This window comes from Ochotona curzoniae, unplaced genomic scaffold, assembly GCF_017591425.1.
Source record: "Ochotona curzoniae isolate NIBS_2020 unplaced genomic scaffold, NIBS_Ocur_1.0 contig_523, whole genome shotgun sequence".
In the NCBI taxonomy this organism is placed as follows: domain Eukaryota; kingdom Metazoa; phylum Chordata; class Mammalia; order Lagomorpha; family Ochotonidae; genus Ochotona; species Ochotona curzoniae.
In genome coordinates, this window is record NW_024466459.1 from 36,228 (window position 1) to 59,172 (window position 22,945).

General features: G+C 40.1%; 1 protein-coding gene across 1 annotated transcript in view; it reads left to right on the top strand.

The window, feature by feature from the left end:
• Positions 1-2,924: 2,924 nt before the first annotated feature.
• The window catches only part of EFCAB13 (EF-hand calcium binding domain 13), a 191,792-nt gene continuing 171,771 nt past the window's right edge, over positions 2,925-22,945 (top strand). Inside the window, exons 1-8 of the mRNA XM_040989343.1 lie at positions 2,925-3,005; positions 6,973-7,087; positions 11,038-11,198; positions 15,563-15,677; positions 18,062-18,112; positions 18,772-18,902; positions 19,600-19,682; positions 22,437-22,580. Coding sequence (XP_040845277.1) covers positions 7,058-7,087; positions 11,038-11,198; positions 15,563-15,677; positions 18,062-18,112; positions 18,772-18,902; positions 19,600-19,682; positions 22,437-22,580 — 715 coding nt within the window. The 5' untranslated portion in view covers positions 2,925-3,005; positions 6,973-7,057. The remainder of the gene's footprint in view (positions 3,006-6,972; positions 7,088-11,037; positions 11,199-15,562; positions 15,678-18,061; positions 18,113-18,771; positions 18,903-19,599; positions 19,683-22,436; positions 22,581-22,945) is intronic.

The window sequence follows — 22,945 nt, forward strand, 5'->3', positions numbered from 1 at the left end:
ACCTCAAACCTTACACTAGCTTGCAAATGAAGAGTGATTGAGAGATCAAAAATTTATATTTGGAGCCCAGTTGCGAGTGGGGAGCAGAGTACCACAGTGGGCAACCGGGAAGGTAGAGAGCTGCCAGAACTGGAATTGAGGCCCAGAGTCAAGCAGCAGTCCAGTTTCATTGACAGTACGAGGCATCTCCTTGGCTTGGAGGGTGGTGGGGACAGGATATGGGTTGGGCTGAGCTGGGGCCTGGGCAGTGATGTGGTGCTTGCTGTAGACATGTAGACATGCGGCAATTCTTACACAAAATCTTAGGGGATCTGCCTTTTCCGGGGCTAGGGGCCAGGAGCTCCGTGTGGCCTCACTTTGTCTGCTGGAGCCAGTACCTAACCCAGGGCTGGATTGAGGAGGCACGCAGGTGGCTGGAAGCGAAATGAACAAAGAGGCAGAGATATAACCAGGCTGTGTGACTCGGTTTTGTGCCAGGAAAACTGACCACAGTGTTGAAATGGCTTCTCGGCCAGAGACTCCCTGGCTACCCTCTGCAGGGCGGGTCCTTCTGCGGGTCCCTTGGGATTTGCCAGGGGCGCTGCTGCACGCCTTGTGCACCTCTGAAGGTTTATCCTAGTGCTTGAGAAGCCTGAGAAAGAAGTGTCACCCATGCAGGGGGCAGGACTGGAGGACAGTCGGAGGACAGGATGGGACAGGATGGGACAGGATGGAATGGAAGAAATGATGGCTAGTATGTGTGGAAAAATAAGTGGAATTTCTGAATGGAAAAAGGAAGGGAGCTTAGTCAGGCAAAAGGCAGGGAACATTTGAGAGTGACAAGTGGGTGGGAAACAGAACGGGAGAATTGTCTCTCTCGCCCCATGTCTGTCTCGCCCTATGTCTGTCTCTCTGGTTTTTAAGTAAATAAAATAGATACACATCTTAAAAAGTGACAGGAGCACAAAATAAAGATTCAATAGAAGACAATGTCTCTTGTGTGTATTCTTCCCATCTGCGCTATTTACTAGGAGTGGGAGGCAAGTGCTGTTATTGCCTCTTCAGCGCAGTGCAGCTCCCACACTCAGCCTGGTGCAGTCCCTTCCCTCACACCTGTGTTGTGTGTTGGTGGGGAGCCCCTATCTTTCAACCCAGTCCTCTGTGATGGCATGGCTTATCTCAGCCACCCTGACTTAGCAAGAATTCCAAGAGGCCATGGAGGGGGAGAGAGAGATAGGTCCATACAGTCGCATTCACTCGTGAAAGTTCAGGTGTTCTAGCTGGGCAGGGGAGGGCGATTAGAATGCAGTGGAGACTATGAGCGCGTTGAGGATTTGGACCTCTGTCCTGGGGGTGCTGGAGACTAGGGTCCTCTGGGAGGTGTCTGTTTTTCCCCTTCCAAAAAGGAGCCCCAAGACCCCATCACACTCCTCAAACCTGTGCCAGAGCAAAGAGGAGGCATGACAGAGGGCTCCGGGGGACTCCGTGAGCTGGGGCAGGAGGCAACAGTGTGAGCAGGGGGAACTGGATCTGAGTGTAGAACTTTCTAATAGGGAGTACTCCGCCACAGTGCCCACCGCACTCAGGACCTCTGGTTATCATCTCCTCACAGCCCCAAGCAGCCTCCTGCCCTGGCTGGCAGGAATAGCTGGGACACATGCCCACAGGAACCACAACCCAGGAACCAGTAGACAGACAGTGAACTTTCCAGATGACAGGGTAGCTTTGGGACAAGACCACCCTCAAAGCTCCCCCGCACCGCCTGCCATCACCCCTAGCCTTGCCTCCCCGTTCCCAGCCCTGGCCCTTCTGCAGCAGAAAGACAGCTGTATCTGCTGGAGCTGGGGCCACTCCAGGGGAGTGGGGATAAGATTGAGAGCAAGGAAGTGAGGTCAGTGAGGGAAACTGCCCATTACTCCCTTGTAAATTGCTGGCCTTTATTGAAATGTGTGATTCTGCTGGGGTTGGCAGGATGGCTCAACTGGCTAATCCTCCACCTACAAGTGCAGTGTCCCATATGGGTGCCAGTTTGTGTCAGACAGCTCCACTTCCCATCCAGCTCCCTGCTTGTGGTCTGGGAAAGTGGTGGAGGATGGCCCAAAACTTAGGAGCCCTATACCCATGTGGGAGAACAGGAAGAAACTTCTGGCTACTGGCTTCAGATCAGCCCAGCTTGGGTTCATGTGGAGAGTTCGCATGCGCTGACCGAATTTCTCCCAACACCCGAGAAAATTCAGACTCCTAGAACACAGCGTTTTGCTCAGCTGCATCTGATAAACAGGACTGGAACTGCCACCAGGTGTCTCTAAAGCCCTGTGCTCTGCATAGTAATAACGGAGAACTCAGGCTAGAATAACTCAAGTGTGAACACAAGGATAGGTTGTCAAGAAAAGATACAGGACTTTCAAAACACTCTTCGCTTGCCAGAGCATCATCTACACATTGGCAAGTGTCTTCCCTTGACAGAGCTACAGAGGAAGACTCAGAAGGATGAAACGTTTCCAGAGGGTGGAAGAGAAAGTTGAAGCGGGCCAGGAGTGAGGCCAGTAGCTGCAGCGGTGGAAAAGCCCATGCCTAGGGCACCCCGTGCCGGCCACGTGAGGTCACAGACCCCCATGAGGTGGGGCAGCCGGGCGCAGCCGCAGCGCAGCCCAGTGCGCACGGAAGCCGCGCTGAGCTCGGCCCAGCTCGCCGCCCAGAGCCGGGCGGGGGCGGCCGCCGCGCCAGTGGGCGGAGCGTCGGGCCAGGTCAGGTGACCGTGGGGGCGGGGCCACGCAGCGCGGAGTTCCCCGTGGTCGCACCACGCGGCCTAGCGAGCCCTTCAGGACTGAGGGGCGCGGTGGACTCTGAGGAGCCACAGACCGCTCGAGGGATTCAGGGGGCAGGAAGTGGGACCTTTAGGGGACAGCGGTGTGGAGGCGAGACCTGCTGAAAGGATGGCAGGGAAGAGTCTTTGGGCTAAGGGCAGAAAATGGAACGTGGTGTGAGAGAGTCCGTGAAGGAAGATTCCAGAAAGGAACAGAGAGGTGACTTGGGGAGGACAGTAAAAGGGACAGAGACGCGACTGGCACTCACCAGTGGCTTCTCAAACAATGTGGTGATTGGGACGCTTCGCAGCCCTCTCAACTAAAGCGTCTGCCACTCCGCGTATTTCCCTCTTGCGGGGCAGCTGCTGTTTCCCTGTCCACCTACTTTGTTCCTTACGAAGTCGTTGTCTTCATCAAGGGGGACCTGGGGGACTTCTCCTCGCCTCGAGTTCCTTCTTGGGTAGACGTTCTCTCTGTATTTTCTAAGCAATGTACATGGCAGTGGTTCGTACTGTCATGAATGGCAGCAGCTGCCGTTTGTGGGCATCTGTGGCCCCTATTGGGAGAAGTGAGTGTGTGACTTGTGAGGGGAGTACCCCGAGAGAGAGAGAAGAGAAGTTCTCTTCGGAGGGATGGCACACATGGTCACCCTCCACGAAGACTTTTTGTCATCGTAGACGTCCAGAACCCCAAGTCCCCATCCAGTCACTGTATTATTTCTGTTTTCCTTTGAGCAGAATTCCTGGAAAGAGTCTACTCTGTTTCTGGTTTTTAGAAAAAGATTCGTTGAAAGGCAGAATTTAGAGGGAGCAAGGAGAGAGATCCTCTGCCTGCTGGTTTTCCACTCCCTAAATGGTGGCATTCGTTGGAGCCAGGATCTTCTGGGTCTCCCAGGGACCCAAGAATTGGACCATCCTCTGCTAGTTTCCCAGATGCATTAGCAGGGAGCTGGAATGGAAGGGCAGCAGTCCTGCCAGGGCCCCATCTGAGATGCCTGCCTTGCAAGCATGGCTTTATTGTTATGCCACAATACCACCCAGACTGTTTCCGATTTTAGTTCCTTCCTCTTAAATCCACTCCAAGGACATTTTCCTCTTTCCTTACTGCCCACATGGCTTCTCACAAAGTGTCCAGTGCTGTCCTTGTGGCAGAGCCTGAGGAGTTGGTACTTACTTTCCGGACCTAACACATTTATGAACACCTTCTTCACCTAGCTTCCAGAACGCTGAGCCATCTGATTTGCCTCTTCACAGTAACCACAGTGGTTCAGTATCTTTGATTTTGCTGTTCTTGCTGGTTGAAATGCTTTTCCCCGAAAATATTCATCAGTCCCATTTCAGTTCCTTAAGATCTGTCCTCAAAAGTCTTCTCAGATATGTCTTCCTTGGCCAAACTTTTTATTCCCAGCATCTCTTTTCTGAGCTCACACTTAATGTTTTCCTTCTTTCCCAATCCCCGTTTACTGCTTGTCACACACAATATACAACTTTTTCCTTTTTTAAAAAAATATTTTTGTTTGAAAAACATATTTTACAGATAGAGGATGGATAGAAATGGAAGGAGGGAGAAGTATTCCATACACTGACTCAGTCCCAGAACGAGCACAGTGGCCAGAGCTGGGCTGATCTGAAGCTGGGATTCAGGGGCTTCTTCCTGGTTTTCCTTGTGGGTGCAGGGGCCCAAGCACTAGAGCCATCCTCCACTGCTTTCCCAGGCACATTATCAGGGAGCTGGATCAGAAGTGGAGCAGCTGGAACTTGAACCTGCACACATATGGGATGCTGCACTAACAAGTGGAGGATTAGCCTGATAAACCAACATGCCAGCCCCATTTTTTCTAATTTTTTTTTTTTAATTTTGTTTATTTAAAAGTGACAGATAAGGGGAGAGAGAGATATCACCTGTGTGCTGGTTCACTCCGCAAACGCCTGCCGTAGTGGGTGCTGGGCCAGATCAAAGCCAACAGCCAAGAGGTCCATCCAAGTACCCCACATGGGTGGCAGGGACTCAAGTTCCTGAGCCATCCTCTGCTGTTTCCCAAGTGTGGAGTAGGAAGCTGGATTGAAAGTGGAGGTGGAACTCAGTGCCTCACACTCCAGTGTGGGATGTGTTACCTGAACTCTAAGTACCACGACTCTTGACCCTTGTTTTTCTATTTTATTGTCTGTCTCAGACTAAAATGTAAGCTGCAAGACGGCATGACTTTCCTTCCCTTCCATGCACTGTTTTATCCTGTAGTACCCAGTAAGCATGAAATACACGCATATAAAATTTATGGTTGGAGCATGAGGGGACAGCCCGGTTTCATCAGTTCCCTTTATTTCCCTTGGTTTATTCATACAAGTTCACTGATGGGTCAGGTTGATTGAAAGAGTTAAAAAAACACTTCTATCGTCAGTTAAGGGTAAAAGACTTCTCACATTGCTTCCTCCTCTGGAGAAGCTTGTATGATGTATGACTCATCCGAGAAGTTAAGGCCTACCGACTTTCTGATATTCAGATCATTAAATTATGAAGTTATGTTTTCCTGTCAAGATTTGTCCTGACTCATGCCTAGTCTGCTTAATTATCTTAATGATTTTAGAACTTTAGATAAGTAGTTTATCGCCTTCTCTCATCCCTACACACATTTCTTTCTCCTTTCCTTTTTCCCTTCCATCATATGTATATACCATTTTTACTTGATACTGTGGAAACAATTTTCCGAATGGCAAGTTACCAGTCTCAGAAATTTAGGCTGTAGTTTATATAAAAGTGATACATGTAAAACTTAAAATACAAGGGAAATAATTAATGTCAGTTGAAACATAATATTAACGCTAGTGAAGACAATAGTGTGATGTTGTGAAGTTTACCTAGAAAGATTGACCTGGTTAGAGAAGGTTTAGACAGGTTACAGAGTGGGTCGTGTGAGAGGCATATATAGACTTCCAATGTCTCCTGAGACTCTTTTAATGTGATTTCCTTTTCTTTTTAAGATCTTTTGAAATCCAGGAGTGGTGGGCCTATACTCAAAGTACTCATATTTCAGAACTAAGTACAAATAATTTTCAAATAATACTACTTAATTAGAATATTACTACTTATAGTAAACTTCACATTATGAAAGATTGATAATTATGACACTGATCACTAGCCATGCAGTGTGGCATATATAACTAGTGATGCAATAAAATGTAAATGAATTTTAGGAATTTCTGAGAGTGATGGTTATCCTGTTTGCAGAATGTGAAAGTTTGTTTTAAAACCAACATCTTGGGCCCGGCGCGGTGGCGCAAGTGGTTAAGTCCTCGCCTTGCAACCCCGGGATCCCATATGGGCGCCGGTTCTAATCCCGGCAGCCCCGCTTCCCTTCCAGCTCCCTGCTTGTGGCCTGGGAAAGCAGTGGAGGACGGCCCAAAGCTTTGGGAACCTGCACCCGTGCGGGAGACCCGGAAGAGGCTCCTGGCTTCGGATCGGCATAGTATCGGCCCGTTGCGCTCACTTGGGGAGTGAATCATCGGACGGAAGATCTTCCTCTCTCTCTCTCCTCTCTCTGTACATCCGCCTTTCCAATGAAAAAATAATAAAAATAAATCTTTAAAAAAAAAAAAAACCAACATCTTTTGTTTGCAATTCTGTTTTTCTGAGAGGCAGTGTTGTAGGTAAATGTGAAGATGGTGGGCTTTTAGAATTTGGGTACCTGAATTCAAGGTCTGACTGCTATTTGCTGTCTGTACCGATCTTGGGAGGCTTGATCTCTTTAAGTCTTTATTTTGCTCATCTAACAAATAGAGATAGTGATAATTCCTTAAAGGATCGTTACAAAGAATACAAATCGCTCATGTCAGAGTATTGTGACGTTCAGCATGCAGTGAGCATTCAGTCACATGAGAATTACTGTTGTTTCAGCAGCTCTGCTTTTAGTGTTTATTTGAATAAATGTTTAATTTTTTCCTTTTATATTATTTGAAATTGCATTTTTTCTACTTCTTATACCATAAAAAGTAAAGTTAAGGGTCTAGATGATTTCCTGTGATTTATGAGCTACTGTTGGTTTTTGCTTTAGCCCAGTAGTTGTATTGCTAAAGTTTGTTAAGTATTATAGTCCTGAGTGTTACATTAAAGAGAGAATGTCAGATAAGTAAATGAAATTACTTAAATCTTCTAAACATGGCCTTCTTTCCCCCCCTTTTTTTTGTGATAGGAAATCGTGTCATCCTGTTGCTTATTTATGCTATTCATCAAGGCCTTTGAGTCCTCAAGGGCCAAATTTGCCTCTAAACAGAAAGATGGAAGCTAAACTGCATTTTTTCTACCAGGTATTCATTCAAAAATAGGTTTTAAATATTCAATGTTATTGTTTTGGATTATATCCTATCTGTGAGCAGTGAGTCAGTTTGTAGAGTAATGCAGTCATAAGGAACCTGCCTAATTAATAAGTGAGATGACTTCTGAACTCTTTTAGTGGCCATGCAGTAGGATGTCAATCTAGAAACCCCTGAAATACTGCATAAAGAATTTTCTGTGGTATATAGTGAGAGTATTTTGGTGGGGAGTAGGTACCTTGGTAAGTTTAGGAGACTAAAAGTTCAAATTTTATGAGAGGTACATTACGTTTTTCACAAACTCTTGAAATACCGTTATATAAATCTATATAGATTAAAAATTTGCTCTTTTTGATGGTATTTTTTTAGGTTTTTACTTAAACCAATTTTGAAGATGAATTATTTTTTGGTAAGGGCTTTTTTTGTAAATTTGAAGAGCAATTACACACACACACACACACACACACACACACACACTCGAGATGGCTGAAGCAGTTGCAGCAGGCCCTGGCTGAAGCTAGAAGTTAGGAACTTCATCAGTTTGTCTTGTGCGTGTTTCCAAATCCTTGGACCATTTTGCAGTGTTTTCCCAGATGTATTAGCAGAGAACTAGATTGGAAGTTGAGTAGTTAGGACTTGCACTGGCACTCATATTGGATGCCTGTGTTGGAGGTGGCAGCTTAATCCACTGTACCAAAACATGGGTACCTGAAGATGAATTCTTAAAAACATTCATGTTAAAATTCCGTACTAGTTAATGTTCCTTAGGTTACATGGTTTATCCCTCACAGGTTTATTCCTCACTTTTAATCACAATGTCAGATATTTTCTTTCTTTTCTTGGTTGTCTTCTTCGAATTATTTGGCTATTTCTGTTCACAATGTCTGTGATGACAGGTTTTTGTTTTAATATTTGTTCAGTAGATATAATTATAGACGTAGGCAGATAGAACTTCCACTGCTGAGTCACTCCCCAGATGTCTACAAAAATTGGGACTGAGATGGGGTTGAGCTGAAGTCAGAGACAGGAACTCAATCCAGCTATCGCATGTGGATGGCAGAGACCCAATGACTTGAGCTATCCAAAGGCTTACGTTAGTAGGAAATGAGGGTAGAGAGCCACAGCCTGGAATTGAACCCAGGCACTCTAGTATGAGATTGCAAGTGTTTCAGCAACTGTCTCAACTACTAAGCCAAAGGCATGCCCTGGTACCGGATTTCTGTGCTCCTCTGTATTTTAAACTTCCCACTTGCCCTTTGTTTTCCCTTCCTGGTTTCTATTTGGTTCATTTTCCCTGTCTCTTCATGTATCCTGTCATCATTTGTAATACACATCTCATCAAATCAGCAAATCAGTTTTTCTCCTCCTTTCTCTTTCTCTTTTTCCTATTCTTCTTCCTCTTCTCCTCCCCTTCCTCCTTCTTCTTTTCCTTCTTAGTCCTTCTGTGTGCTGGTACACTCTCCCAAAAGGGTACAATGGCTGAAACTGAGCCAGTCTACAGCCAAGTGCTTCTTCAGGTTTTCCCATGCCAGGTGCCGGGTTCCTAGGACTTGGACCATCCTCCACTGGTTTCTTAGACACGGGCAGGGAGCTGAATGGGAAGTGGAACAGCCAGGACATGAACTGGCACACAAATGGGATGCTGGTGCTGTGAGATGGAGGCTTAACCCACCATTCTGGGCCCCTGGTTATCTTTTTTTAAAAATATTTTGACAATTTTTACATAGTTAATTAGGATAAAAAGGTTCAAGGGCTATCGGAAAGTGGGTAAGACTATTATTTACATATTGTTTCCTTCATGAATCTGAGGTAAAGGGGGATATTGAGGGAGAAGCCCCACCCGGTTTCCTACCCACCCCAACTCCCGTGTGTGGGGCATGCTCTGAGATACTTGCTCAAGTGGTTTTGATAGTTCACCATTTATGAATTGCTGCCAATCTCGCCATTCCCAGCATGATGAGGTCGTTGAAGAATCCACTGATTGACACAGTCCCTCATAGAGTCTACATTTGCCCAGTATTTCGCTGCCAACAAATAGCTGAGGTGCTTGATTGACTTGTTCTGTCTTCTGTCCCCAGGTTATCTTTTTGAAACAAGTTGTTAAATGTGTGCCTAAGTTTTAAAACAAGTGTATGTGGATTCTGAAAGTCACTGAAATACTCATAATTTTCATCCTTGGTGAAAATGTTATTTCTAAACTTTCCTAATAATCTACTTTATAAATTACCTGTGTAATAGGGGAACTGTTGAGTTCAAGGGCTCAAGGTTTAAAAACTAATACACCTTTGATCTAGATACTGTTCAATGGTGCTACACAATTAAGCAAATTTCAAGAAATAGAATATTTCCACCTTCATAGCTCTTTTTTCTAAACATTGTTACAATGCTGTAGCTCCTTTTTGGGTATGTTGTGTCTTTTTAGAAACAATAAACTTGTTTTAGAAAAGTTCCCATAAACTCATTGCTCCCATGCATGCATGCACAGCCTCCCTCCCATCATTAGTATCCTGAACTATTGTGGCAGATTAGTTCAGTGAACATACATTGTCACATCATTACGACTCAAAATGTGTGGGCTACATTGGAGTTCTCTTTTGGTGTTGTGCATTCTTTGAGTTTGTATAAATGCATTACATGTCTGTTACAGGATAGTTTTATTGCCCTAAAACCCCCGTCTTCTGTATTTTTCTCTTGTTTCCAGCAAACCCTGGAAATCACTGATCTTTTAGTTGTCTCCCTGGTATTTTGTTTTCCAGAATGTTGTGTAGTTGGAGTTATTCTTGCATGACATATAGCCTTTCAGGTTGACATTTTAATGTAGTGATAGGCATTTAAAAGTCCTCTGCATGTGTGGCTTAATAACTCATTCATTTTAACACTGCGTATTATTTCATTATCTGGACATGCTACCGCTTATTTATTCATTTACCCACTGAAGACATCTTGGTGGCTTCCAAACTTTGATTAAAATAAAGCTACTACACACATTCATATACAAGGTTTTGTGTGGACGTAAGGTTACTGAATTGTGTGATGAGAGTGTGTTTAGCGTTATCAGAAATGGCTGACTGTCTTCCAGAGCGGCTACACCATCTTTCATTCCTGACAGCATGCTTTGTTCTCCATATTGTTGTCATCATTTGGAGTTGGTGCTTTGGATTTTTGATGTTTGTTTTGTTTGCAATCCATGAACAAAGGATATCTTTTCCATTTATTTGTCTTATTGATTTTTCATGACTATTTTAATTTTTATTATTGAATGTTGACATTCTAGCAAATGTGTAGTGATATGTTTTAATTTGAGATTTCCTAATGCCTTAATTTGCTATCTGTGCTTCTTGGTAAGGTACCTGCTCAGATTTTTCTTTCTTTCTTTTTTTTTTTTTTTGGTTTAAATGAGTTATTCTTTTTCTTATTGTTGTAAAAGCCCTCTGTATATTTTGGATAGCATTTTTTCAGATACGTCGTTTTCTTGTAGTTTTCCCTTTTAACATCTTGATGGCATTTTTCACAGGGCAGTTTTAAATTTTCGTGGAGTCTAGCTTGTTAATTAATTGTTTCATGAATCATGCCTTTGGTTTGTATTTAAAATACAGTTGATTTTTTGAAAAACTAATTTATATGGTTTTATAAAAGTGTTAATTTTAAATGTGTATGGTAAACTTTTTCGACATGATATTTTGTGAACTAGATTCAGTAACTGTTAGCTGTATTTATGAGTTCTGTATGCTTTATAATTGCATAATGGACTATGGAAAGCCAGAGATATGTACTAATCTATCTGGTGTAGCACTATGCTAACTAGTAAAGTCCTTTCCAGTGAAATTCCCTTGATATTTGAGAAAGAATATTCTTCTAAAATGAATTATTTGACTCAGAATGATATGCCTAAAATGTATTTGTGAACAGAACATGACTGATTGTATCTCTTGGTTATTCTCCAGACAGAAGAAAATGTTGAATTACCTGGTAATAATTCTAATTCTTCTGCAACCAACTTGCCATCAACAAGTATTGACAGAAAAAAATACATGAAATTTTCTGAAACAGTAGAGAAGATTTTACCTGAAATTAGAGGTTGGAGCCCAGAACATGAAAAGCAGCAGTAAGTTAAAAACTCTGAATCTTTTTTATTGAGTTATATATCTGTAAGTTTAAGAGAGCCAAAAATGTAACCTATGTGTCTCATAATGTAAAATGTATATAGGTTTATGAGATCATGCCTATTTATTGCCATTCTTTCAGGAGCATGGTTTTAACTCCTAAATAACCTTCCTGATTGTTTTCTCACTTTTCTTTTATCCACATGGAAGCCTATGAGCTATCATAGAATACTAGTTAGAGCAGAGTAATTGTCCATGTTTTTGTCAGTTCAAGAGTTTTCAGAAAGGACACAGAAAGGTTCCCTTGGGACTTGGTCTCATTGTTTCCATGACATTGAGCTCTTTGCATCCTGGGTGGTCTGTGTGCCACCTTGACCAGTTCCCTTTTGTTAAAGAAGCAGCACTAGCATTTCATACACACCTAGGAGAAATGCTTAATAATGTCAATATTGGTGTGTGTTTTTGGACCAGTTGTAAGTCACTGGTTGAGATGCTTGCATCCCATGTTAGAGTGCTGGAGTTTCTGTTCTATCCCTGTTTCCAGATCCAGCTTCCTGCTGTTGTGCAGCTTGGGAGGCAACAGGTGATGCTTCTATCAGGGGAATCCCTGTTACCTACGTGGGAGAGCTGAGTGGAGTCCCTGGCTCCTGGCTTCTGGCCTGGCCCTGTCCTGTGCATTGCTGGCATCTGAGGAGTGAACCAGTGATCAGGAACTCTCTGTCTTTCTGTGATTATCTCTTTACTTCTCAAAGAAATGAAAATTTAAAAAATATATCTAGGGGCTAATGTTGTAGTACAGCAGATAAAGGCATTGCTTGTGATATGAGTGTTGGTTCATGTGCCAGCTGCTCTGTTTTCATTTCAGCTTCTTGTTAATTACTTGGGGAAAACAGCAGAAGATGGCTTAAGTGCTTGTGTCCCTGTCACCTACATGGGAGACCAGAAGAAGCTCCTAGACCCTAGCTCTGGCCTGGGCCTGCCTGGCCGTTGTGGCTGTCTGGAGATCTTTCTCTTTGTCTCTCCCTCTTTCTCTGTAACTCTAACTTTCAAAAAAAAAAACCATATAAATTAACTGACAGAGAAAGAAAAATATTTATCAGAAAGAAAGTCTTAGGACTCCATTTCACTTTACTTCGCCTCCCCCTCCCCCCCGCCCCAGCTAAATGCTGGTTTTGTGAAATGGTGAGTTTGGAAATTACCTGCACACTTAAACCAAAATCTCTACCTAACATAAGTTTTTGTTTTTATTTTATTTAAACTAATGTTCTCACCCTTATTCCTCTTTGCTGGATGACAAAAAGGCAGTTATTTCTAGAAAGACCACAGTCAGCTTGTTCCCTAGAAAGATGAAAACTGAAAACTAGACAATCAGATAGTAGAAGGAAATCGTAATTATATCAGACAGAGAAAGATTAAATTTAGTAGAGATTATGGAAAGATAAAGTAGGGTCTTGAGTATTACCTGTTAATGGCTCAGTGTAGGAGGTCACTGCTATTTTTTTTTTCCTGCAAGGAAATGCATCATAACAGTATTAAAGACTTTAGAGTGCTTTTCATATAACTTATATTTTTGCTTCTCTCTGTGTGTTTGTACACTGATTTTTTTTTTAAAAAAGATTTATTTTACTGGAAAGTCAGATTTACAGAGAGAAGGAGAGATGGAGACAAAGATATTCTGTCTGCTGGTTCACTGCCCTCGTGGTCACATGGTCAAAGCTGAGCTGATCTAAAGCCAGAATCCAGGAGCTTCTTCCAGGTCTCCCACATGGGTGCAGCATATCAATGCTTTGGATTACCCTCTGCTGCTTTCTCAGGCCACACGCAGAGAGCTGGATGGGAAGTGGAAGAGCTGGGCCATGAACTGTGCCCATATAGGATCTCAGTGCTTGAAGGGGGGAGGATTCACCAGTTGAGCCATGGTGCTGGGCCCTATACTGACTCTTAATAGAAAACGTTTTTTAGACCATGGGTTGTAGTCAGAATAGTCGAGAGTCATTGTCTTTGTGCCTGGAAGACTGCAGAAGACACTAATCATAAAATAACCTGAAGGGACTACGAATGAGACAAGGACATCTCAGGGTAGGCTTCGGAGCCATTGAATTTAAAGGGATGGGGTGTCAAGAGGGTGAGGTATGTGTTATATATATTTCCCTCACTTAAAAGCTTTGCTCACATCTTAGTTTACCTAAAAGTGTTATAGGTGTTTATAATTGAGTTACTCTTCTGTGTATCACCCAAGCAGTCCTTAAATACCAGATTGCTTTAAAAGGGAGCACCTCTGCTACGGAAATTTAAGTTTTAGATACAAATTAGAAATTGCAAACACCAAATTATGTATATGAATTCTAGGTAGGAACAAGCCTGTGGAGTTTCCATAGTGATTCGATTTGTCTGCATATTAAAATTATCCGAATATCTTCATCTTCTGTTTGTTAGATGGCCATAACCACAATTAAATGTCAGTATTTGAAGTGGGGAAAAGTATCAGTATGTTTTAGATTATCCCGATGATGTCAGTCTAAATGCAGGTTTAGAATCTAGCTCATCTCAGAATTATTCCTAGTCTCCAGGGTTCTAGGAGCACAAAAATCATTTTAGGATTTTTCCTTGAAATTTAGGCCTATTTTAGATGATTTTAGGAAATGTGTGCAATTCCCAATTCTTCAAATTTATTTCAGGCTATCTATAGTGATCTCACAATTGTCTAATTTATGGGATGTTCATATTATGGAATTCTTAGCTGCAATTAAAAAAAGAGGGAAAAAAGATAAAGAGAAAACTAAACAGTAGGAATGCAGGATAATAATTAAGAGCATTTCAGTTTTTAGTGCCTTTTAAGAAATTTAAGATTAAAGTTGTACTTTAATCTTAAGAATATCATGTGCTGTTAAAAGCATCTTTGGAGAAATTGTGAATTCCAGGCATGGAAGAGGAATTGTGCGAATGAGGTGGAACACCTTAACTTTCAGATATGGAGACTAATAAAGACTGCCACTGGGACTGCACGTAAGTCCTCAGGGGCCTCCTTGAAAGGCTCTCAGCCTCCTGTGAGAGACGAAGTGATTAGAGCACCGCTGAGAATAATAACTACAGGACATTAAACTGCAGCAAATATATGTAAATCTGTGTTTTCAAAATGATATCAAAATTACCTTATTACTGTTATGAGAAGTGACATATAAAGGAGCAAACAGAATGATTGCCTTGCCTTTTTTTTTTTATCAACTATACCACTAGGTAATCAAATCATGGATGAATAGAAGTTTCTCTTGCTTTAGAAATTTCTAGCACATTGCAGAAGAAGAAAAAATAGACTTAGAAGCTGTTTTTAGTCCCTATTGATTTATTGGATCTAAGTGCTATGTAAGGAGATACTAATACAACAAATGTCCAAATTAGATATAATGCACTTTCTGATGGAAGTGTATCTCCACCTATATAGTGCTTTTAGTTCTCCCCTCCCCAGAAAACAGGACGCTAATATGATGCAACCTTTACAATCTCTAATGTTTATAATGACATGGTTAGCAAAACCTAGACAAACCTCTACAGGACAGATGGCCTTGTATTAGCACTAGTGTTAATAATAAAAGACACAATTGGACAACTTGTCGATTGAAAGAGATTAATTTTTTTAAAGATTTATTTTTTATTTGAAATATTTACAGAGATTAGGAAAGACAGAGAAAGATCTTCCATCTGCTGGTTCACTCCTCAAGTGGTCAGAGTGGCAGGAGCTGATCTGCTCCATAGCCAGGAGCCAGGAGCCTCTTGCAGGTCTTCCAAATGGTTGCAGGGTCCCAAGACCTTGATTTTTCCAGGCCATAGTTAGGGAGCTGGATTGGAAGTGGGACAGCCAGACACAAGCCAGCACCCATATGGGATGCTGGTACTTGCAGGTAGAAGATAAGCTTATTGAGTCACCACTGGCCCCATGAAAGGAGATTTAAAGGACATAACCAACTGTGATGTGAAGACCTAGTTGAGTCCTGATGATGATGTTACAAAATTACGGGCTTGATGAGACAAATGGATCACTGAGCATTGTCTGTTTGGTGATATTGATAAATATTTAGTTGTTACTGATATTTCTGAGTTAAAAAAAGAGACACTTCTTAGAGATTTGTATTTAAACCCTTTTGTATTAAAATGTGTAGGAATTTGCTTCGAAACAGTAAAGGATGGGTGTAGAGATAAGGATACAGATTGAATAGGACTCATTGTTATTGAAGCTGGGGAGTGAGACCTTGTGAATATTGTTCTATCTACTTTTGTGTATGTTTGAAAGTTTCTGTAATTAGAAGTTGAAAAGAAGAAAAATCAAGCAAAACAGTTCGAAACTTATTTGAATTTCTATACAATTTAGGAATGAAACATCAGTATACCTACATGAAGAAGAAAAATTCTCTGATTTTCTGAGAGAAAATAAAATCAGGAGAAAGAAAAGTTTACAAGTACAACTGCATAGAAAAAGAACTGAGGTAAATAAAACCTTGGGATCTTACCCTTCACCTTTGCAAGTTGTCCTTAGCTTTCAGGCATTCCTATCTATTTTAGTTCAAATATTAAAAGATTACAATCTTAAATATTACTAATCATTCCCCCCCCCATTATCCTTCTCATCTTCCTTTTTTTGGTAAAAAAAAAAAAAGAAAACAAATAATATTCTCAGATTTTAAACATTTATCCTTTTTTCATTAAATCAACACATGTACATTTTCCTTTCTGTTGTATCGTCTGTTGACATTTGTTTTTACTGTTTAATGGTGTCTGTGTTTCTTGGTTTGTAGCAGTGTGATGCCAACCTTTGCCTCAGTTTCCCCATGGCCTCTGAGTCTGTATCTAAAGTCTCCTTCTTCCTTTTTTTTTTAAAAACAAATAATCTATCATTGCTTAACTCAGCTAAGAATCTTTACCTTGATTACAAAGTAGCTAAGCCATTGTTAGGAAGTGGTAAATAAAGGAAAAAATAGAGCAGTTGTCTTGCCTTTCTTTATGAGCTGTGTTACTAGGTAATCATTTTGAACATGAGAAGAGGTTCCTCCAGCTAGTGAGAAAAGAAGGTGGACCATTTTTAAGCATTGTTTTCTAAGAGAGGGTGTATTCATGGATTCCAGGGATTAGGATCTAATCATATACTTTTGTGGAGCCAACCATTCAGGCTAGTACAGTCACTACAACACATTGTCATGTATATTTCTTTTTGTTTCTGTTTATATATTTAAATGTTAACAGATAAAATGACATTGTACATATTGTTATGGTACTATGTGATATTTTGTTACAGTGTGATATCTAATCAGAGTGTAAATATTTAAATTATTTCAAGCACTTAACATTTTTATAATGAAAATATGCAAATTCAGTTTTCTAGGTTTTTAAAATAATTTTTAAAGATTTATTTATTTTTATTGGAAAGTCAGAAATACAGAGAGAAGAGACAGAGAGGAAGATCCTCCATCCACTGACTCACTCCCCAAGTGGCCACAATAACCGCAGTTGTGCCGATCCAAAGCCAGGAGCCTGGAGCCTCCTTGGGGTCTCCCATGTGGGTGCAGGGTCCCAAGGCTTTGGGCCATCCTTTACTGCTTTCCCAGGTCACAAGCAGGGAGCTGGATGGGAAGTGAGGCTGCCGGGATTAGAACCAGCGTCCGTATTGGATCCCAGTACATGCAAGGAAAGAACTTTAGCTGCTCGGCTACCACGCCCCACCCGTAAAGTTTTTTTTTTTCTGAGTGAAATATGCAGTACGTTATCTGTAGTCACCATATGTGCAATAGAGCCCCAGAATATTTTTTTATTGTCTAGCTATAACTTAGTACACATCAGTGAAGGTTCTGCTCATTTTGCCTCCATAGTTCCTTTTGCAATTTCTGATAACTGCTTGTATACTTTACATTTCTATAAGATCATCTAATTTTTAGGCTCAACAAATGAGTATGATCATGTGTTATTTATCTTTCCGTGCTTGGTTTATTTCACTTAATGCCATTTCACTTAATCTGCAGCTTAGCCTGTGCATTGAGTTTTCAAAAATATTTTAATTTTTATTGGAAAGTTAGATTTACAGAGGAAAGGAGAGGTAGAAAGATCTTCCATCCGTTGGTTCACTTCCCAAGTGGCTGCAATAGCCGGAGCTGAGCTGATCCAAAGACAGAGGCCAAGAGTCTTCTTCTAGGTCTCGCATGTGGATGCAGGGTCCAAAAGCTTTGGGCCACCCTCGACTGTTTTCCCAGGCCAAAGGCAGGGTTCTGGAAGGGAACTGGAGCATCTGTAATATGAGTTGGTGCTCATATGGGATCCTGGAGCATGCAAGGCAAGGACTTTAGCCACTAGGCTACCTTGCCAGGCCCTCACTGGCATTTTAATTTCAGGGATTATAGTTTTTTCCTCTAGAAGATTTATTTGCTACTTCTTAAAACCCATCGTATGGTATTTTATTTACTCATGTTCCATGGTTGTTTCAAGATTGGGATCTTATAAACCCTGTGTATGAAGTGTATGGCAGTCAGCTTGTGCTATTTGTTGTTCTGATTCTTGTTCATGTTAATTTGTTGCTTGGATATTTTATGTTTTGCTTATACTTTCTTTTATAATTGGTTGAAATTGAATGGATGCTCATAGTTTGTATATCATCTTTTGGAAGAATTTTATTTTTAGGAGAATTTGCATTTGCTTTTGCTGTGTGCCTGAAAAGCACTACAAATTTAAGAATACTTTAAAGGGTTTTGTTTGTTTCTGTTTTTTCTGAACCACACGTTTATCACAGGTCTTAACTAAAAAGTCCGATGCATTTGCATAGAGTTATAGTTATAACTAATCAAGACAAGTAGTCTTTATCCTCTGCCACTCGCTCTCTCTTCAGCCTAGAACCAAGACACCAGAAGACTTCACTCTGCATACTTCTTCTCTAGGGGTAAGTTCTCCCCCCTTGCCCAGGTCTCTTTGCTGAGAACACTGACTTTTGGGGATTTTCACTTTATGTGGACCCTCTGTACCAATTTTCTCTTCATTTTCTGTTCATACTTTAAAACTTTAGATTACAAGTTTAGTGTAAAATGGAATAGATTTGTAATTAGTGTCATCATGTCTCAAGTGGTTCTTGACCCATTTGCCTCTCTTGGATAATGCTAATACATGCAGTGTTAAGTGAATAATTTATTCAATGATAAGGATAATTCAAAGCAAAATTACCTATATAATTTAAATAATTGTTTTGTGCATATAATCAACATCTGCTTATGTAGTCTAGAGCCTGGTGGTCTAGTCATCTTATTTTCACTGTACCACAGGTTTTCCCTACTCTGCTAAATTGTTACCATATATTGACAAAATAGTAAGTAGGAGGGGATTAGTTATATACTTAGGAAAAGCAAGGCAATGCAAAAAATTATAGAATTTATTTAAATTTTTAGTATATACAATTACATTAGTTATAAGAAATGGATCTACATCAGAACCGTGGTTAACTAAGGAGCTGAAATACAATTAATTATATTTTAAGCAGTTCAGTAGCTGAGAATTCTGGATTACCAACATGATCTCAGGCATCAACCTTGTTGCATTTGGCCCTAGACTTCCTCTCCTTCTCTGAAACTGTCAACAGAAAAGATGACTAGAAAAGAATCCTGTTTGTACAAATCGCCAGATCGGCCCAGCGTTTGCGGGACGCCATTACCCAGTCATAGATCTTCCTCAATTTTGCGGTATTTAAATGATCGTATTCTATTGCTTGAATCTCATGCTTGGGTTTTTTCTTCTTGGAATCATATATACCTTTCACATAAAAAATGTCAACTAGGTTATGAAGACTAAGACTTGGTAAGGCTAGGGTAAGTGGCAAGAGCACTCTCTGTGGAACTGGAAAAACAGGCTTGAGTCCTGACTGACCTCCATGCTGGCTTAGGCACTTGTAAACTTCACCGTACATTTCTAAGCTTTGCTTTGCACATCTTTATAAAAATCGTGCACTACGTGGACTATTCAGATTTCCTCCAGCACTAATATTAAGTTATTTCAGTTGTCCATGTGCTACAATATTAGATGAGTCATCTTTTCCAAACAGTTTTACTTAAAGGTGATGGAATTTGGGATTCTTTGGCTGTTTAAATACAAACATGCTGTTGTGACGTGGAAGAAGAGCAGGAAAAATTGGAGCACAGCCACAGCATGATGGGTCAGAGGCGTTATTTATCCTCTAGGTTAGACAGTGTTAGAGAGAGATTGCCGGGAGAACAAGGTGGGAAGGGCGTGATGAGCATGGAAATACCTCTTGATTGTTTGGATACTTTTTCAAGAAAGTTGTATGTAAATATTGGGCTATTGGTAAATTTGTTCAAATTTTAAGTAGGGTTTTCTGTATTTTATTTGCTGCTTTTTTTAATGTGGCCGTTTCTTTGACAGGGAGAAGGAAATTGTTTCTAATCTCTACCTGACGTTGTATGATAATATGTCCCAAGTATACTTACACTCACAAGACATAAATGGTAATAAGAGATTTTGTAATGTTTTAAATAACTTCCTGGTTATATGCTTTTTCAGAAACTGTTTCAGCAATTAGTACTACCTTGTATAATCCCTGTGGCTTATGGTGTTAGCCAATGTTATATAATATGACAAATGTTGCAGCCTATGAGGAAGTGAAAGTAGGAAGTTTAATTTATATATATTTAATATATAATATACTATTTTATACTATATAATTTTATTATGTGTAACACATTTATTATATTATTAATAGTATATTATATAAAATATATAAACATCATATATTTTATCTAATATATTTATGATATATAATTTCTTATTAGGTAATTATAAATTACACAACAAATATATAATTTTTGTTATATGGTTTTATATAATATGAAAATATATTACATAAATATGTATCATATAATATAGTATAAATTTATATGTTATATATTCTGTTGAATCAGTAAGATAAGGAATATATAGGTATTCTTTTAGTTTAAATGTATTTTTTGAAAAAAATGACTAGGTGTTATATTTAATGGACAAAGTATTAATTATTGGTTTCACTAGAATTTCACTTTTGCACCTTAATATGAAGGCTTTACTCATTGTGATTGACATTTCCTAAATCTTAGATGTCTCCTTTATATTAATGGAGTAATTTGGCATATTTCCTCATTCTATATTAACTGCAGTAATCACATTACCTATCTTGTTGTTCATGTGAATGATAGATATAGTACTCTCACTTCACACTTTCTAAAATCAGTTATTTTAACGTGTATTTTTCTAACCAACATTCATGGCCACATATTGAATAATGCTATCATGTTGAAATCTCAGGTTTTGATATCTTGTTCTCTGCTCACAGTCTCTTATATTCTCATCTCCCTTTGCTTCAATTGTTATTCCCTTGACTCCCCTTTTGTTGCCACTATCATCTTAAACCTCACCTGCCCTTGGTTGGCATCCCCCCAAGTTTGCACAGGTCTCTTTCATGTTTTCATCAGTGCCCATTCCATTACTCTTCTTAAACCCTCAATCCTATCACATATTCTTTTTAAGTTTTTATGTAGTTACTATTAACTTTTCTGAAACATATGAAAGCAAACATTTTCTCCTTCATCAAGAAGTTTTATTATGGTGAGAATACTTAACATGTGATCATTCTGCTTAAAACATTTTAAAGCATATACTGTAGTATTATTATCTATAAGCACAATATTGCGTAGCAGATCTTTAGAACTCATCCTTCTTGTGTAACTGAACATTTATGCCCATAGATCAGCAAACCCCTGCTCACTTTTCCTTGAAGCTCTTTCAGACCACAATTCTATCCTTTTTTATGAGTTCTGACTGTTTCAGATACTTCATGTAAGTGGACTAATACAGTGTTTGTCCTGTGATTGACTTATTTGATTTATTATAATGTCTTCCGTATTTATCCATGTTGCTTCATATTACGGGATTCTCTTCCATTTTAACAAATTATTTATTTGAAAGGCAGAAAAACAGAGACAGAAGGAGATCTTGCATCTGTTCTACACTTGCAGATGCTGCAAGAGCCAAGATGGGGCCAGGCTAACGTCAGGAGCTAGGGACTCTTATCTGAGCAGCAGGGACCAAAATGCTCCTCTTACTCATTATCTGTTGCCTTCCCAGACACATTAGCCAGAGTCTGGATCAACAGTGGAGTAGCTGGGATTTGAACTGGTACTCTGTGTGAGATGCAGCTGTCCCAAGAAATGGCTTAACCTGCATTCACCCCAGCACTCACCCCAGAATTTTCTTATTTTAGGGGCTGAACAGTAATTTGACATGTGCGTAAAGCACACTTTAATAAGATCTTTGCATCTATTGTTGGTTAATCAGATTGTATCCACAGTTTGGGTATTCTGAATCGTGCAGCAATGAGCATGGAAGTGCTAAGATCTTTTCAAAATCTTGCTTTATTGAGATTTAATAAAACCGTTGATCATAATATTCCTGAACTGCTTGCTCCTTCTACCTGTAAACTTGACAGTGGATTCTTTTTCTTTTTTAATCCACACCTTTCCCCTTTATCACATTGGAAAAGTTTTCTTTCCATGGGTAAATTCCTTCACTTTTTATTTGTTTTTGATTTTCTTTTGATTTCCTGGGATCTGAGGTTAGTTAGGTTTATACTATTTTTGAGGGAAGCTTCTTGAAAATGTTGTTTTCATTAACCTCCACTTCTTTTTTCTTCTTTGCTTGTTGTTTTCATTGAAATCCAGATTCAACTTCTAAAATACTAGTGCTGTTTTGGGGGGTTAATTTTGTGTTTAGCACTGTCATCTAGTGTCTGTTTTCTGAAAATATGGTATCCGTTAAAGCACATCAAATTTAGCCCAACATTGTTTTGAGAATGTGCTCTGAGTAAGGCACTGGAAACTAAAGAATGAAAAATCTTGCCCCAGGAGCAAAGCACAATGCCAAGAACCTTGACTGTGGACTAAGTGCTTTCCCTGGGAAGATGGGCAAAGGCCAGTGTCTGTGTGATGCTTGCACGGCTTTCTGATAGTTTCTTGAGATCTCTTTAGGTAACTGATAGACTCAGAGGTCACTGGCTCCAGACAAAACCTGAACAAGTTGTTGAAATTTAAAGCAGAGAATCTCAAAAACAGCAACAAGAAAGCTTTTTCCCTATGTCCTTTTAGTGTTTTTTTTTTTTCTTTAAGAAAAAGATTATGGACTACAACAACGATTGCTTGTTTGATTTAATTAATCTTTTGTTGTATGTGCAGCACTTCATAAAGCCTGCAAAATTTTTAGTAAAATTCGAAGTGGCAAAATTTATGTGAATGATCTGCCAATAATCCTTGCCATCTTGAAGATTTCTATAAATGATTCAGAAATGCTACAGGCACTAAAGGCAATTGATATTGATGGTAAGTTTTGTGTTTTAAGTATAGAGTTTAAGGGTCTAAAAATATGAATATGTCTTTCAGACTAATCATAAGGCGTTAGAAGACTAAGATTTGGGATATTATTAAAATATCATCATACTATGTATCTAAAACATTTTCTAAAGATTTATTATTTGAAAGTTAGAATTGCTAAGACTCTCACACATACGAGAGAGAGAATCTTTCATCATTGGTTCACTCCCCAAATGGCCGTGGTGGCTACAGCTGGACTTATCTGAAACGAGGAGCCAGGACTCGCTGTTTATTAGGAAAGAAAAGCTCTCCCAGAAGCTGCCTTGGAAGTGCCCTGCTAATCCCTTTGGCCATGGCTGCCACATGGCTTTTCT